General features: G+C 48.6%; 1 protein-coding gene across 2 annotated transcripts in view; it reads left to right on the top strand.

Annotated features, from left to right (window-relative positions):
* The window catches only part of SLIT3 (slit guidance ligand 3), a 718206-nt gene that overhangs the window by 654217 nt on the left and 45395 nt on the right, over positions 1-18594 (top strand). For both annotated transcript variants that reach the window (XM_027520392.1, XM_027520393.1), the window contains exons 24-26: positions 8571-8642; positions 10996-11159; positions 13163-13287. In XM_027520392.1, coding sequence (XP_027376193.1) covers positions 8571-8642; positions 10996-11159; positions 13163-13287 — 361 coding nt within the window. The remainder of the gene's footprint in view (positions 1-8570; positions 8643-10995; positions 11160-13162; positions 13288-18594) is intronic.

The following is an 18594-nucleotide window of genomic DNA, read 5'->3' as shown; positions in this document are numbered from 1 at the left end:
CTTTATATGCATTTGTTATGGCTGTTTTCACATCAACACTTGCAACAGCAGGAGTGGCACCTCACTGCCACCCCTCGCCCTGGGCCCTTTGTCGCCTGATTTTTGTGCTTTGCCGTGTTGCACCTGTTTTCTTGGCAAGGGAGGATCCTTTGAATGATGTTCCTGTGAGAAGAGAGATGCCAAACACTCTGCTCCAAAACCTATCAACTTCTTACCCTTTTGGACTATTACAACTATAATAGTCAGAGCCATATTTTACAGGACTTTTTGTGGTCATTGCCTCACGGAATCTTCTGCAAACAATGTTGTGAGAGTGAGGGAATTATACCCATTTTAAAGACAGGAAAACTGAGGCCCTGATTGGTAACATCACTGGACCAAAATTCAGCAATCAGGAGGTTGCAGAATCAAGCCTTCTGACTCAGAGCCCCAGGATCCTTCCCGGGACCCAGTAATGGTCAGCAGACAGCACCCAACAAGTGGGTCCGTTCATGAGCCTCCAAGCTGATGTGATTTATTGAGGCCCACAAAACACCCGTGTCAGCGACAAGTCCCACCACATGTCATCTGTGCTGTTATTAAAGATCAATTCTCTAGGGGCAAAAAAGTACCCGCGCTGACAGTGTGCAATCTGTTATTGTCACTTATTTATTATCCAGCTTCTCAAGGGAGCTGGAGAATACAAACATCAGCAAAACCATTTCCCTGTTTCAACTTGAATACAATTGGGCTTGTCTCACTGGCCGGGGCTACGGCTGGACCTGCTCCCCCACCACCCCTCAATCCCAGCTTATTGACCCCCCACCACCACCAGTCTTCTAGTTCTGGGCATAGATGGGCTGCCAGGGTGGAACCCACCATCTCAGTGGGGTCTGTGTACATGTGTTCATAATTAGAGCCATTCTGGTTGGGGCAGCTTAACGTGTCCATCTGTCTGTCAACCAGGGTGGTGGGGTGCACAGCACCCCCTGCCCAGGATTTCCTGCTTCCTCAGCACCTCGTTGGTGTCATCCCAGGACCAGAGCTGTCGTTAGTTCACCAGGAGTCCACAGACACGTCCAGCACACTTATGCTTGCCTCTTGAATTCAGAACGCGTAGGCTTTTCGCAGCATCATTTTAGAATGATGGGCTCTCGTACAGAAACGGGGATCTTAGAGGCTCTCATCCAAACTGCCTACCTCAGTGGGGAGCAACCGTCTGCATAAGGGCCAAAGCAGGAAAAATTAAATGTTTATGGGCTACATTTCTTTTACAATATTTGTATCCTTTCTTGCAGTAATTGGGCACCTAGGAATTTTTTACGAAAAAATAATCCAAAAAGAGAGAAAGGTTCTCTGCCTTAAGATCTTAGTTGCACTGTTATTTTTAACCTAAATTTTAAATATTACTCAGAAGGGCCATAGTGGGAATATATAAGGAAAGCATGGTGCAACCAGTCGATGAAGTACAATTATTAAAAGAGGTAAAGAGGAAAACTGGAGACCAGAGTGGGAGCCTGTTTACTACACAGTATTATGTGAAAAAATAAACCTAATTTGTGTATATGTTACAATTATAACTGATAAATGTTGATAACCACACAGGACCATACCGGAGCATGGGTGAATGAAGAGAACCATCGAAGGCTAACTTGGTAACATCGAGTCATTTCCGGGCTCTAGGGGGCACAGGCTCCAGTAGCTGCAGCACATGGGCTCAGCAGTTGCAGCTCACAGACTCTAGAGTGAGGGCTCAGAAGTTGTGGTGCACAGGCTTAGTTGCTCCAAGGCACGTGGAATCTTCCCAGACTAGGTATCAAATCTGTGTCCCCTGCCTTGGCAGATGGATTCTTATCTATTGTGCCACCAGGGAAGTCCCAGATAGGGTTTTTAAAATAAGTAATTGTAGTATCAGTAGCTGCTTGTGGACATTTGTATATTCCTTTTTCATATCTAAAGGATTTCATTAATTTGATTAAAATTTCAGAAATGATCCGAGACCCAGGGATACTGGCAGTTTGGGATGAAGGAGGAGGATGAGCAGCAAGGTCTAGCTATAGAAAAAGGCTAAAAAGTGTTCTGGAAAGCAGGAAGAAAGACCTGACATTTATGAGAGAGGGGAGAGAGAGAGGCGAGGTGAGAGACGGAGTTTGTGTGTGTGTTGGCAGGTGGATATGAATATATTTCAGATAGTACGTTGGTCAAGGAGCTTTGGAGTACAAAATATTGTGTGAAAATATGCTTTTCCTACCTGACTCCTAATCTAAAAATAGCTGGAAGAGAACTTCCCCCCAGACATTCTAGACCTTGGGGATCCGCCTGTTCCCTGATCTTTGCCCCACGCCGAGCCACATGCGTGCGTGTGGTCCCAGCTGTCATCCCCAGTCGCAGGAGGGCCACCTGGATTCAGCGCCGGGAGGACTGTGTCAGTGTGGGCTTGTGAGGGAGCGAGCGGGCTATTGTCATTCATCATCCTCTGTATTTTTAGCTCCTGTCCCTGAAGTAGGTCCCTGTGCTTGCTGCGCATGCACCCAGGGCTGTTCTTCCCTGTCAGGTCACTGTATGGACCCTCCGTGCAACATCTCTGGGAAGGGCCCCATTTGCCCTCTACTTGATTACCCTCGGAGACCAAGAACTCACTCCCTTCCCAGACAACCATATTCCTAGTTTTTGGCCGTGTGACATGTGGGATCTTAGTTCCCTTTGCCCCCTGCAGTAGAAGTGTGCAGTCTTAACGACTAGACCACCAGGGAAGTCCCCGGCTGGTGACCAGATATTAAATATCAGACAGTCCTGGAGAGCCAAAAGGGGACTCCTAGTGACCTTCAAACCATGGTCCTAGTTTGGCCCTTTTTGGTGCCACAAAAAAAAAAAAAATAAGTTTAATTATGAGTTTTAGAAATCAGGAGTGAGTCTCAGAAATTATCCTGTCCAAACCGTTCATTTATAAGACAAGGAGACAGATTCAGAAAGGTTGGATGCCTTGCTCAAGTTCATTCATTTATTCATTCTTTCCTGAATGCCCTCTGTGAGTTAATGCTATGCTAAACACTGGGAGGAAGGGGGTGGAAATAGTGAAGGGAGCAGTTTATGCTTTCAGAGAACACATAGTCTAAAGGGGAAGCAGAGCAACTGCAGTGCTGGGTGATGCCTGTAAAAGAGCCACAGGAGTACGAGAGAGGCACGCAGCCAGTGCTGGTCACCAGCGAGACTTTCTGATTTAAAAACAGTTCTCACTGCTGACATTTACTTAACCCTGACTATGCACTGCACACTGGGCTAGATGCTTCTATTACATCATCATATTCACTCTTCCCATCAACTCTAGGAAGAATGTTCCACTGTTATCCACATTTTCCAGATGAGGAAACACAGGCTTGGCGAGATTGAGTAGCTTTTCCAAAGTGACAGAACCAGGAGAGTCAAGTTGGGATTTGAACCCAAGACTGTTTGCTGTCTGAATCACTGCTGTTAACTTCTGTCCTGAAGGCTGAGTCTGAAATGTCAGAAGGAGTCACCTAAATCGGGATGGAGTAAAGAACATTCTAGGCAGGAGAAATATAAATTCTCTGGACAAGCCTGGAAGTCAGGAAGGGCATGTGTGTGAGGAGTGTATACAGGAAGCTCCATGCACAGCTGGAGTGTGGCTTCTGGGGATGGGGGCAGGGGTGGAGACTGCTGACTAGTTATAAGGTGGGAGCAGGACCAAGGCTGGAACCCGTGTCTCCTGGCTTCTAGCCTAGTGCTCTGTCCACCACCTTCCATCCTGCTCCATTGTAGGTTACCATCTATTTATTTATTTGGCTACACGGGGTCTTAGTTGTGGTGTGTGGAATCTTTGGTCACAGCATGTGGGATCTAGTTCCCTGACCAGGGATCAAGCCCGGGCCCCCTACATTGGGAGCACGGCGTCTTAGCCACTGGACCACCAGGAAGTCCTGGTTATCATCGATTTTTATTGCCTCGCAATTCAGACTGTTCTTGAAGACTGGGGGCGGGGGAGGGTATGTGGCCTCTTTAAAAATAGATTTCTTTTTTTCCTACCCAGAGAGGGCTGGGATAAGAATTAAAGAGTGGGGTGGCATGAAAGATATGGGCAGAGAGGTAAGGCACCTGGGGCGGCTCTGCCAGAAGTCACCGTGTCTGCTGGAACCCCATGTGGGGCCCCTTGGGAACAATAGGCTGCAAGGCTTCAGGCTTCCACCCTGGGTGAGTAATGCCTTGAGAAGAATGGCCCCAGTGTGTCCCGGAACAGGGAACGGAGGAGTTGGGAGAGTGTTTGCAGTAATCCTGGCTGACGCAAAGGAGGGCTCGCCGCGTGCCGGCCCTGCATCAGCTGAACCATCCGTAAATCCTAGCTTAGGAAGCAGTGTATGAGATCCCTTCCCAAATGAAGGCAAAGACAACCAGTTCAAACTACCTTAGACAGAAATAGAGACTGTATCAATGCAGGGAACTGAAAAATGCAATAGTAGGTATTAGGTTCTCGGGCTGGATGCCAGTACCCCGGGGGTACTGTCAGAAATGCGCCTCTCTCTGCCTCACAGACTGAAACTGCCTCTGTCCTCATAATTCCAAGGAAAACCCCAGAAATGTCTCTCATTGACTTGCTTAGGTCACATGCTCAACCTCAGAGCAATCACCATGACTCCGATTGGGCAGACCTGGCCCATAGCTCTGCCCACAAGGCCAAACCGCTTGGACTCAGAGGTGGGGAGGGGTGAGTCCCCATGGAAGAGGGAGGAGCTGTCAACAGAAAAGAGGTGCTTGATGTCGATCAACCCATACCCCAAAAAAGTATCTACTACAAATTGTTTAGTCGCTAAGTCATGTCCAGCTCTTTTGCAACGCTGTAGGCTGTAGCCCTCCAGGCTCCTCTGTCCATGAGGTTCTCCAGGCAAGAATACTGGAGTGGGTTGCCATTTCCTCCTCCAGGGGATCTTCCCAACCCAGGGATCAAACCTGTGTCTCCTGTGTTGCAGGCAGATTCTTTATCACTGAGCCACCAGGGAAGTAGATATTAAGAACTCCTCCATTTTAGAGATGAGAAAACGGAGGCACAGAAAGAATACATCAGTTGTCTAAGTTACACAGGCGTTGATTATCAGAATGAGGATTTGAACCCATGTTTTCTGGCTCTAAACAGCCCCCAGGTCACCTGGGAGTTGCCTAGTTTGCTCAAAAGAGAATTCACCCACCCCATCCCACGTTTAGGACAAGGGCAGTTCATGTCACCTATTGTACAAGCCGTGAGCATCACCTACTTATTCAGATCCAGGTTCAGGCAACCGAGAACTGACAGGGCATGGTTACGCCCTCCTGCTGCTCTCATGATGTTCTCACGTGCATCCTGGAGTTCCCTAGGCTGCTTGAACACCACCTGAGAGTCAGGTGGAAAAAGGGAGTACCAGGCACTTGAAGATGAGTCATGCAGTTCAGAGCTGCTTGCCGCATCACCCTCTCCCTGCCCTCCCCACCTCCGTGAGGTATAAGGGAAAAGAAGAGAGAAAAGTGCTCCCCAGGAGGGTGCATTGGTCCCTCTCCCCTGGCATCCTTTAAGAGGGTGACTGAACATGCGAGAGTCCTTCTTTGGGGCCAAACCAGAAGCCAGAACCTGCAGCATGGGCAGATTTCTTTAGCATCATCCCAGTAAATTACAGCCCCATTGCATGGCCGTTTATAGAGATCTCAGCGGCTCAGCTCATAATAAATGGGAGTGTGACTTGCAGGAGTCACAGGACCAAAGCTGCCTTTGGGTCATTTGGTGTTTTTAAATTAGAGCTTTGTGCCTCTCCAGGGACCCAAGCCACATTCGGAAATGATTAACAACGGGGTTGGGTGCATTTGCTTGCAAACAGCAAGCAGCCATGAAGTCATCCAAGTTAATAGCAGTCGGGAGCCACTCTGATTCATAAGTGACCACATGGATTAGAGACTAAATGATACTGATAAATGTGTGAGGCAGTGCTTCAGCCCCTTCTTATCCGGGAAGGTGAGAAGCTAGCACGAACACTGGTTAGAGGACTGGGCACTTTCATCCTGTTCTCCTGGCTGCCCAAGCATCGAGGACCGCTACTCAGGGAGACCAGGGGTGGAGGGGAAGGGGCTTATGGTAATGAGGAGAGCAACCCGGGACAACCACGTGTGGTCCGGAGGACCAGGGCAGCAGCATCACCTGGGAGCGTGTTAGAAATGCAGAATCCACGGAATCAGAATTTCTGGGAATGGGGTTCAGAAACATGCATGTGTATTAGCCCCAGTGCTCAGTCAGTTCAAGATGCTTTACTTGTTATTAAGTGTAATTAAGCTCACATCTATATTCCAGCTGAAGACCCAGGGCAGGCTAACATCAGCTAACAGGAAAACAAAAGAGCAGGTTCTTAAGTTATTATCCTGTTTACACTTCCACAGTCAATGTTAATCACCCCTTCATTAAACTAGGGCTCCCTTCGCAGCCCAGGGGATGGTGCCCAGCAGTCACTAAGGAAACCTTGGAGTTTCTGTGAATATCCTCCACCTTGCGTTTCCCAGGCCAGACCCTAAGTGAGTCATCAGCATGGGGATTTTTTTCTTTGCAGTGGATGACACATCCCTCCATGGGGAGACAGCCCATGAATTGGGGATTCACGCGTGTTGTTACTTGAGCAGCAAAACCATGTTCCTTCAGCTTTTTCACAGACCTGTTCTCCGCGAATTTATTAAAAGCTCAGTGTGTGTCCCCACCCTGCAAGTGAGAATAGCTCCCAGTTACTGCACCACAGAGTGGACAGAGGTATGTTTAACGCCAAGCAGGTTGCCTGGTCCCTCAGACACACTGTCAGATGATGCACGTAAGAGTGAGACCCACGTATGTGTGTGGTTGATGCCAAACCCTTTCCCATAAAGATGAATGTCCAGCTCCAGGGAATCTGTCCAGGGGCCGAGTGCCCCCTTCCCTCTGTCTCCTCAGCTGGGGTTGACAGCAGTTCTCAGTTCAGTTCAGTCGCTCAGTGCTGTCTGACTCTTTGTGACCCCATGGATGCAGCACGCCAGGCGTCCCTGTCCATCACCAACTCTTGGAGCTTGCTCAAACTCAAGTCCATCATGTCGGTGATGCCATCCAACCATCACATCCTCTGTCGTCCCCTTCTCCTCCTGCCGTCAATCTTTCCCAGCATCAGGGTCTTTTCCAATGAGTCAGTTCTATGCATCAGGTAGCCAAAGATTTGGAGTTTCAACTTCAGCAGCAGTCTTTCCAATGTATATTCAGGACTAATTTCCTTTGGGATTGACTGGTTTGATCTCCTTGCAGTCCAAGGGACTCTTAAGAGTCTTATCCAACACCACAGTTCAGTTCTTCAGTGCTCAGCTTTCTTTAAGCCCAACTCTCACATCCATACATGACTAATGGAAAAACCATAGCTTTGACTAGATGGACCTTTGTTGAAAAAGTAATGTCTCTGCTTTTTAATATGCCGTCTAGGTTGATCCTAGTTTTCTTCCAAGGAGCAAGCGTCTTTTAATTTCATGGCTGCAGTTACCATCAGCAGTGATTTTGGAGCCCCCCAAAATAAAGTCTGTCACTGTTTCCACTGTTTCCCCATCAATTTGCCATGAAATGATGGGACCAGATGCCATGATTTTGTTTTTTGAATGCTGAGTTTTAAGCCAAATTTTTCACTCTCCTCTTTCACTTTCATCAAGAGGCTCCTTAGTTCTTCTTTGCATTCTGCCATAAGGGTGGTGTCATCTGCGTATCTGAGGTTATTGATATTTCTCCGGGCAATCTTGATTCCAGCTTGTGCTTCATCAAGCCCAGCATTTCTCATGATGTACTCTGCATATAAGTTAAATAAGTTAAATATACAGCCCTTCCTTCTGTCTCCTGAGCTGGGGTTGATAGCATTTCTCAATCCCCCTTAAATCTCTCTAGGTAAATATGAAGGGAACCAGTTTCGTGATCTGTACCAGACATTGTTCAAGACCTTTTATGAATATTAATAATGGTTAACCATTTAGTACTTAGAAAATGCCAGGCTCCACGTGGACTCATGCACCCACAGCTACCTGCTATGCCAAATCTCCTTACTTTCTTTCATTCCCATTTTACAGTAGGAAACCACGGCACAGAGAGCGTGAGTAACTGTGCCCACTGTCATACAGCTGGTAGGTGGCAGAATCAGAGTTTGAATACAAGCAGCTCAGCTCCAGAATGTCCCATCTCAACCACAGTTCTTCCCATTATCTCTGAAACTCCAGTGTCTTCTTTAAATCGCTCTCTCTCTCTCCATTTTTCAGGTGTAAAAATGGAGGCCCCGAAAAGGAAAATAACTCACCCAGTGTTCCACAGCTGAAAGGGACTGATTTCTGATTCCATCCCACGTCTAATCCATCTTGGTCTTTCCCAAACCCTCTACCCACTGCATTCCTGCTTCTGAGCTGGGTGCGGAAGCATGCATGCTCATGACTTAAAGGAGATGCCCCCTCCCGCTGCCGGTGGCAGGGCTCTGTGTGCTCAGAGGCGTGACTAGCCAGCCTGGGACACCAGGAGAGGGTAGTGAGTTCAAAGCTCCTGCTGCAGGCTGACCTTCTGACCTGTGCTTCTGCTTCAGCACCCTCCACGGCAACGACATCTCCAGTGTTCCCGAAGGCTCCTTCAATGACCTGACATCTCTTTCCCATCTGTAAGTAGCCCTGTTTCTCCCCCTCATGCATCACTCAAAACAGAAAAGACTGTAATGCCAGGGGTGATAGGGTCACTGTTACCACCGCAGCGTGATTCTTCCCGTATGTATGGAGCATGTTTTATTTACAGAAACATACCCACGCTGAGTACCTTGTGTGTTCCCAGCTTCAGATGCCTTCATGGGCATCAGCATCAATTATGTAAACAATATAAATGTTTAATAAGAGTGCACATAAAACTCTTACTATGTGCTCAACACTTTAAATGAATTATCTCATGTATTTCTTATAGCAAATAAGGCATTTTTATCCCATTATGAGACATGGTGAAACTGAAGTTAAGAAAGCTGAAGACTTGCTCCAGGGGTTGCACAGCTAGTAGGTGGCAAAGACCTGGTTCAATCCAGGTTTGCCTTGATGCCAAAACACAGATGCTCTCCGAACCCAGTATCAGGTAGCCCCTCCCATTTCACACAGGGGATACTGAGGCCCCTGAATATTAGGTATTGCATATCTCTCCCAGTGCACATGTTTGAGTTTGTATATCGACTGTCTATATATTTAATTATTTTCATATTGTGCATATATACTACAATACTGATATATTATACATGCATATTATAAAATATTCAAAAACTAGAAAATTAAAAGTGAAAGTCACTCAGTCGTGTCTGACTCTTTGTAACCCCATGGACTATATAGTCCGTGGAATTCTCCAGGCCCAAATACTGGAGTGGGTAGCCTTTCCCTTCTCCACGGGAACTTCCCAACCCAGGGCTCAAATCCAGGTCTCCCACATTACAGGTGGATTCTTTACCAGTTGAGCCACAAGGGAAGCCCAAGAATACTGGAGTGGGTAGCCTGTCCCTTCTCCAGCAGATCTTCCCAACCCAGGAATCAAACCAGGGTCTCTGCATTGCAGGCGGATTCTTTACCAACTGAGCTATCAGGGAAGCCCAGAAAAGGCTATGATTAAAACTCAGTGGAAGTTTTCGTGTTTTCTTCCCAGACAGCACTTTGGAGGTATCTGCACTGGAGGTGTCTTTCTTTGGAGGCATCCCTCCCCTGCATTTTAAAGCTGAGTGCTTTAGGGGAGGAAAAATTTCATTATACCCTCTTTGGTTCTGTGGCCAGCCTGACATAAGACACATTAACAGGAGAAAAGCATACAAATCATTTAATATTTTTATGTGTACATGGGAGTCTTCAAAAGGAAATTGAAAATCCAAAGATACCATTGAGCCCCAAAGTTGATAGACGTTATCTGTTTTTGATTTTTTTCTTGTCCATGCTGTGCAGTTTGTCGGATTTTTAGTTTTATAGTTGCCCAGCTGGGGATTGACCCTGGGCCCACAGCAGTGAGAATGCAGAGCCCTAACCAGTGGATCACCAGGGAATTCCTGTATATGTTTTTACAGAAAGAATGATACAGTGTGGGGCTAAGGGCTTCCCTGGTGGCTCAGTGGTAAAGAATCCACCTGCCAGTGCAGGAGATGCAAGAGATGGGGATTCGCTCCCTGGGTTGGGAAGATCCCCTGGAGGAGGGCCTGGGAACCCACCCAGTATTCTTGCCTGGAAATTCCTATGGACAGAGGAGCCTGATGGGCTATAGTCCAAGGCGTCGCAAAGAGTCAGACACAGCTAAGTTACCATGCACCCACGTGACAAGACAGAGGGGCCTGGGTGAGAGGCGGTAAGTCATGGACAGTGACTAGGAAATATTTTAGTAGGTTTATTTGTACAGATCCATTCTGGTGTCAACTCCCAGTCTCTGGTGATAAGAATGTTCTTTTCTTTCTAGTGCAGGGAGGGTACCTTTCTCATAGGAAATATGACCTGCTTTTAGGCAGAAACAGCATCTCATGTTTCTTAAGTGCCTTCAATTCAAAACAGTCACTAGCCAATGCAGCATATTCGAAGCTGGCATCCTCTGAGCCCCTTTTGGTGGTCTGAAGCTGATTCCTAGGTTGCTGGGTATCAAAACCTTCTCTCTGAGTACATCCTCTAGTGCACTTTTTAGTGGGGCAAGAGAGTCAGGTAGTCATTGGCAGAAGGCCCAGGAAGCCTCCCAGAGGGGCTGGAATTGGGGATGAGTTGAGGATGGGATCTCACCAGGGTAGGTGAGACCACGCCTCAGAGAGGGGAGGAGCTTCTGTGGGGTTGGAACATCTTCGGGGATTGGAGACAGAGTCTGGAGTCATTGACCTCACCCCAGTGGGAATAATGTCTTTGCTGGTCCTCCTTGGACACCCCCAATCTAGGCAAAGTCTAAATAGTCTACTTTTTCAAGGGATTTTGGAGTCTATGGGCCAGGCTGGGCAGGGGACCCTGATTTGCTGCTCTGCCTCCTAGGGCACTGGGAACCAACCCGCTCCACTGTGACTGCAGCCTCCGTTGGCTGTCAGAGTGGGTGAAAGCTGGGTACAAGGAGCCTGGCATCGCCCGCTGCAGTAGCCCTGAGCCCATGGCTGACCGGCTCCTGCTCACCACGCCCACCCACCGCTTCCAGTGCAAAGGTAGGTGCTGACTCACCCCTCCACCCGTCTCTGCGTGCGCCTCCCCCCACCCCCAGCCTCCGCAGGGTTTGCTGTGTCTCCAACAGCCCGTCAGAGCTAGGCATCTCAACAAGTGTGACTTCTAAAACCATTGTCCCATTTCTTCCATGGGCCACACAAAGACTCAGATGCTGAAACCAATGTAGACCTGCACCTACGTGTCCATTTGTCCTTCGTTCCCCTGAGTCCCTTGCTGCTGTTTCTATGTATTCCTCGTTGACTTCTTACTCTACCTATTTTTGCATAGCTGGGAAAATCTTTAACCTTAATTTTTAACCTAACATTCTTAGAGCATAAGCATTTTCCCGTTTTACTATAGCATACTTTGATCTCATGAGATTTTGATGGACTGCATGGTTATCATAACAAACTACTGCTAGGTTCTTATTCTGTGGCAGGCATTCTGTTAAGCAGTTTTTCATGTATTATTCATTTAATTCTCACTTTCCACAGAGTCATTTAATTCCCCAAAATGAGAAACCTGAGACTTACTGAGGTTAGTTGACTTCTCAAGATTACACAGCTAAGAGAATCCCAGGTCTTTCTGATCCCAGAGCTGGTCTTGATCACCACGCCGTGCCACTCCGCCATAACTCCACAGGAACTTCAGCCAGTTTCTGAGTTTGAACTTTTAGAGTATTTCCCATTTTTTCCCTTACCATGGCTGCATAAAAGTCTGTCTCTCTTTAAAATTACATCCTTAGATAAGATTCAGAGAACAGAAATTACTGAGCCAAAGTATACGATCATTACAAAGGTCTTCACATTTATTGCCAAATTGATTTCCAGAAAGGGTTGTAATCAATTTTCACTCCCAGGAGCATCGTTGGAGTACATTTTTCATCAGACCCTTGCATTATTTTATCTTATTTTGTAATTATTGCTAATTCAACAGGTAAAATATTATATACCTTTATATTTTGCCTTTGGTTATAGGGGGAACTTTTTTTTTTTTTTCAAAAACTTACTTTCCATTTGTACTACAGATTTGTTTGTTAAAGTCCTTTGCTTATATCCTAAGGTCACAATGTTTATTTCTATTTACAGATAAACTTTACCTCTAAAACTTCATTATGTCCCTGGAATACACTGTCCCAAGAACAGACAATGTCCCTGTTCTTCAGTGAAGCCAAGATTGAGCCAACTGGCACTGGTTCTGTCAGGCCATTCTGTTCACTCCACCCACAGATGGTCAGACTCACCCTGGGGTCAATCTCAACCCAGTCTCCAAACTGGTGACTGTCACCCCAGGATAACTGAAAGTCCTGACATGAAACACGGCGTGACTATCCACGCTGGCAGCAGTGGCAGCACAGCCCCTGTTGAAAGCTCTGTGCAGGGACATGGCCTCCCTGCTTCCAGCCCTGATGGCCAAGGAGAACAGGGCATGGTTGAAACTGTCATGGATGCAAAATATACTTGAGCCCAGTTGGCCACCGTCAGCACCGTTGCTGTGTCTTCCAGGGCCATTTCTTACCTCTTCCTGCTGACTCAAGGGCTCGTAAGGAGGACTTCCTATGTGTGCCTTTGGCCCAGGGTCTGTGCCCTCTTTAGCCTGGCACAGACTATTCCGTGGGGAGAGGTGTTTGGGGAAGGAGGAATGGGAGGTCCCAGTGGAGCCTGGGCCTGGAGCTTCCCGAATATAAAAAGATACACAAGGGGTTTCTAATTATGGTGCATTGTTTGCAGATTAGCACCAAAATCGGATCAGGCTAATTACAGTAATTGATTTGACTGAGAAGTGCTTCTGAATGATGTCCCGCTGTGACTTTTTTCCTCTCTGGACGATGACTGAATTAATGGGACTCTAGCTGGACTGGATGCGCTGGCTGGAGAGGGCCAGCCGCCATCTGGACAGATGAGGAGAGCCTGTGGCTGACCGAGGAAGGAGCCAGGGCAGAGAAGGGAGGGGTGGCAGTGAGCCTACGGGGCCCGCCCGCCAACTCTCTGTGGTTTGCCGCCAGGGCCAGTGGACATCGGCATCGTGGCCAAGTGTGACCCCTGCCTCTCCAGCCCGTGCAAGAACAACGGCACATGCAGCCAGGACCCGGTGGAGGGGCACCGCTGCGCCTGCCCCCACGGCTACAAGGTACGCAGGCCGCCCCCACCTTCCGGCCGCTGGGGGGCGCTGCACCCCGCTGACCACCCCTTCTCCAAGGGCAGTGCATAAGTCCACTTTACAGCGCACCCCGAAGCCGTGTTGTCAGCAAACCCCGGAACTGGTGGGGCCTTCCCAGTGGTATCACATCCACGCCAATCACAGAGGACCCCACGTCGTCTTTTCTTTTTTTTCCTTCAGTTTTTTGGATTTTTTTCTCCAAAGTTTAAACTTTTTATTTTGTGTAGGGGTATAGCCAATTAACAATGTGATAATTTCAGGTGAGCAGCAAAGGGACTCACCCATACATATGCGTGTATCCATTCTCCCCCAAAGCCCCCTCCCATCCAGGCTGGTACGTAACGGTGAGCAGAGACCCCTGTGCTGTGCAGCGGAGGGCCCCTGTAGTCTTGATCGTGATGCAGGAGGAAATGTAATACTTGTATTTTCTTGCTCGAACGTGGGCAGATTAAGTCTCAAGAGCTAATTTGCCTCCAATGAGAGACATCCCTTGAACCCACCACCATCCTGACTTCCTTACAGGGGGACTCCTGAGTCTCCCCCACCCCTGACCCCTCTCTGCTCTCAGAACAACCAGTCCTGAAAGCACTGGTTCCAGCTTGAGGAGGTTCAGGGATGGGGATTAACAGGCTTACGGGCTGCCGAGCCAGCCTTCCCTGTTGACAGGCTCAGCTCAGCCAAGCCGGGGATGGACATTCCAGCTCTCCTGTCCTCCCTGGAGACCCAGGCTAATTCCAGAATAACCCTTGCCTCCTTCCTCCTCTCCCTGCCATATCTAGAGCACATTAATCTCTGGAGAAAATGGAAGAGGTCCTACGCACTCCGCTTGGCACTTTATTAATCTTTTCCTCTGGGAGGAAGGATTTATGAATTCTTATTTTACAGACATGGAAACTGAGCCTCAGACTTGTTGAAAGGGCTTGACTCAATGTCCCAAGCTTGTAAGCAGTTGAGTTGGGTTAGGACCCAGGGCTACGTGATTCCTGAGCCCGCCCCCTTTCCCCTGGAGGGTTTCCTGGATAACTGAGCCCTTCAGCATGCCTCACAGAGGCCAGCAAAGCCATAACTGGGTCCTCTTCCCCACAACACTGCCAGCTTCCCAGATTCCAGCATCCCAGGGCCCCCATCGGAAGGCTCTAGGCTAGCCGAGAGTCTGTAGACGTGCCCAGCCCATCTGATGCCCACACCTGGTCCGAGCTGAGTGGGAGGGAGCTGGCAGCCCTGGTCTTCTGTCCCCACGGGGGTCTGTGGGTATGGTGACAAGCTTGACAGGCAGACTGGCTCTGGGCAGCAGGCCTCCGGGGTGACTTTCTCTGCTGTATCCATGCCTCCGGTAGACAGTGTCAGAGTGCCATCTATGGGCTTGAGATAAGACAGCCAAAGGATTTCTTTGAAGCTGGGCAGACGGCCCTCCCTGCCCAGGCAGCCAACCCCAGACACACACACACACATACACACATATACAAGGTGATCCCAGACACACACATATGCACATAAGGTGGTCCCAGACACACACACACTTACATACGTGTGCTCAGTCGCCCAGTTGTGCAGCCAACTCCAGGACCTCAAACTCAGGGTGGTCCCAGACTCATGCCCCCCCACACACACATATACATACTTATATACATGTGCTTTGGAGAAGGCAATGGCACCCCACTCCAGTGTTCTTGCCTGGAGAATCCCAGGGACGGAGGAGCCTGATGGGCTGCCATCTATGGGGTCACACAGAGTCGGACACGACTGAAGTGACTTAGCCGCAGTAGCAGCAGCATACATGTGCTTAGTCACTCAGTCATGTCCAGCTCTTTGTGACCCCATAGACTGTAGCCTGCCGGGCTCCTCTGTCCACTGAATTTTTCAGGCAAGAAGACTGGGGTGGGTTACCATGCCCTCCTCCAAGGGATCTTCCCAACCCAGGGATCAAACCCATGTATCTTATGTCTCCTTCGTTGGCAGGCAGGTTCTTTACCACTGCACCACATATGTATACATATTGTAGGGGAAGACGAGAAGTTAAGCAGACATGCTCCAGAGACCTGGATCCTCAAATTCCCTTATGTTCAGTGGAGAAAACGCAGGCTATGGATTTACACTGCTCAGCAGGTGTGGATCCCGGCTTCGTCATTTCCTAGTTGTGTGGTGATAACCCCAGGCTTCCCATCTGCACACTAGGATAGGACCCGTCCCAAAGTCTTGCTGTGAGAATCAGATGTACAGTAACACACGCAGTGTACCTAGAACAGTACCCAGCATTCAGTAAGTACTCAAGAGCTGATATATGGCTGCCTTTTACCTTCACCCTACATGCCGGTCCCTAATGCCAGGGTGGTGGCTGTCGGGAACAGGTGATTTCACCGAGGATTCTCAGTCTGTGACACTGAACTCCCAAGGAGTGTCTGCTGCTTTCCTAGAGCTGTGACATGTATATTTATACATCCCCCGTTCTGTACATGCATAGTCATCTTTTTAAGCATCGACTATGCACCAAGCACCTGGACCTCATGCATTTATTCCTTCCTCTGCTGTTTATAATCACCTTGTGAGGTGGGTGGTGTCATCCCTATGTTAAAGATAACTACGTCACACTCTTGAGTCTCACTTCCCTCACTTTAAAGTTGGCCTGAGTCTGACAGCACTGGAGCCAGGTTCAAAGCCCCAGGCTTCTTCCCATCACACTTGAGGACAATGTGAAGCTTGCCTGGCCCTCAGTGTCAGAGCAGGGAGTGCACCCCTGGGGTTCCTGCAGGATACTGCTATGTGTTTGGGTTTTGCTTATAAGATCCTGAACATCTTGTCGATTTTGGAAGAATTTGAACAGAGATTTTGATGTTTAGGAAGTTGAAGGGCCCAGGCAGGTATAGAGTACATTGCTGCTGCTACTGCTCATGGTGCTGGTGGTGGTGATGATTCTGGTGATAGCATGATGGTGGTGGTGGTGGTGGTAGCCATGACAGTACTGTTAGCAGCTGGCATTTACTGAGTGCTTACTGACTGCTGGCAGCATCCCAAACAAGCTGCATGCATTATCCTGCATCAGTTCAGTTCAGCTCAGTTCAGTCGCTCAGTTGTGTCTGACTCTTTGAGAACCCATGAATCGCAGCACGCCAGGCTTCCCTGTCCATCACCAACTCCTGGAGTTCACTCAAACGCATGTCCATAAAGTTGGTGATGCCATCCAGCCATCTCATCCTCTGTCATTCCCTTCTCCTCCTGCCCCCAATCCCTCCCAGCATCAGAGTCTTTTCCAATGAGTCAGCTCTTCGCATGAGGTGGCCAAAGTACTGGAGTTTCAACTTCAGCATCATTCCTTCCAAAGAAAGCCCAGGGCTGATCTCCTTCAGAATGGACTAGTTGGATCTCCTTGCAGTCCAAGGGACTCTCAAGAATCTTCTCCAACACCACAGTTCAAAAGCATCAATTCTTCGGTGCTCAGCCTTCTTCACAGTCCAACTCTCACATCCATACATGACCACAGGAAAAACCATAGCCTTGACTAGACGGACCTTTGTTGGCAAAGTAATGTCTCTGCCTTTGAATATGCTATCTAGGTTGGTCATAACTTTTCCTTCTAAGGAGTAAGCGTCTTTTGATTTGCATAGTCCTCATTAAAGCCTTAGGAAGCCAGTCCTAAAGTGACCCTCATTTTACAGTTGCGGAAACAGGACACAGGAGGTGAGCAAGCCAGGATTCAAAGCTCAAAATCAACTGGTTCCAGAATCCGTGCCCTCTGCCAGTGCATTCACTGTCCATTGGCAAGCACCATGACAGCAGGGGATGCAGATGAGGGTCCCTGGCCATTTATAACCTGCCTAAATCTCCAGGACAGGGAGATACACAGGGTGGTGGTAAAAAGAACCCACCGGGACCCTCTGGAGCCTGCCTCTACCTGACATGACCTTGGACAGCTCTGGTTCTCCTCCCCGCCCGTTTCAGGCTCCTCAACAGTGAAATGCAGCAGGCTGAACCAGAGGGGTCCCTTAATCGCATACTGATCACACTCTTTTTGGTTACGCCTGTCCTTTCTGCCAGTAGAGTGATTGGCACAGTAATTCTGGGTGAATTGCTAAGATGACAACAGTTACCAGACAGCTGCAAAACGCAGCTCAAAGTTCAAGCATTTATCTAGCTGTTCCCAGAGATCTCCATGTTTCCAGTGACTGGTGAGTGACCTTGAGAAGCCACAGTATTATAGAAATAGCGTGGCAGCCACTGCTGAATGTTTAGTAGCAGCTACTGTACATCTGTTATAATGCCAGGTCCCTGAGAAGCAGTTGAAGTACATTATCTCACTTAATACTCCTCCAAAAGAAGGACGATCTCTTTTGATAGATGAGGAAACCGAGGTTTCAGAAAAATTGAAAAACATACCCAAGCTCACACACCCCGGGGGCACATTCACTAAACCCAGAACCCAGCTCTCTCTTGCTGCAGAGACTATACTAAGCCCTCCACTAGTAACTGACTGTCTGTAGCCCCACTTTTACCACCTGTAAATGGGAATAACCATACTGATTGCAGAGCTGTTGTAAGGATTAAAAGGGGCCACACGTGTCTTGGCCTCCCTCAGTACCAGCATTCAGTAGACACTTAACAAAGCGTAACTCTTACCATGATTCTAAGATTTGAGAACATAAAATTGAAATTTTGGCTGATTTTTTGCAGCCATTTAGCTTCACGCACATATGTCCAGTGTCTCAGAACAGTGCTTCTCACACTTTAAGGTGTGCAGGAACTACCTGCAGACCTTGTTAAAGTGCAGGCTCTGGTTCATTAGATCTGAGACTGGGTCTGAGGTTGTGCATGTCTAACAAGCTTCCCGGGGCCACCAGGCTGGTAGTCCAAGGACCACACTTGGAGCAGCAAGGTCTTAGAGCCACCCTGCTGGCCCTGTCTCAGAAACAGGATCCCAGTGGGGTTAGCTGTTTCCAAGGTCCTGTAAAGGAACCTAGAAGGCCTGGCCAAGTCCCAGTCCCCCCTCTGCCACACACACACGCCGTAGGGAGGGGGTCACAGGAGACAACCAAGGAGCATTACAGATCTAGTGGGTTGAGCAAAATGAGGCTCAAGAGCGTGGAACTACGCTAACTGGCCAGGTGCTAACAATGGTGATTGTTTCTGAAGAGCCTGTGAATGACAGAAAGCCCCACCTCTGGGCCCAGGCACCACATTACCGAATGCAGGCTCTGCTTCCTGGATTCTGGTGCCTTGTGGCATCTGGGGCTAGAGGAGACACCACCTCCACCCCTGCCCGCACCCCAGGGGAGGAATCCCCCG

This window comes from Bos indicus x Bos taurus, chromosome 20 (genome assembly GCF_003369695.1).
Source record: "Bos indicus x Bos taurus breed Angus x Brahman F1 hybrid chromosome 20, Bos_hybrid_MaternalHap_v2.0, whole genome shotgun sequence".
NCBI lineage: Eukaryota > Metazoa > Chordata > Mammalia > Artiodactyla > Bovidae > Bos > Bos indicus x Bos taurus.
This window is presented reverse-complemented; position numbering and strand designations above follow the sequence as displayed.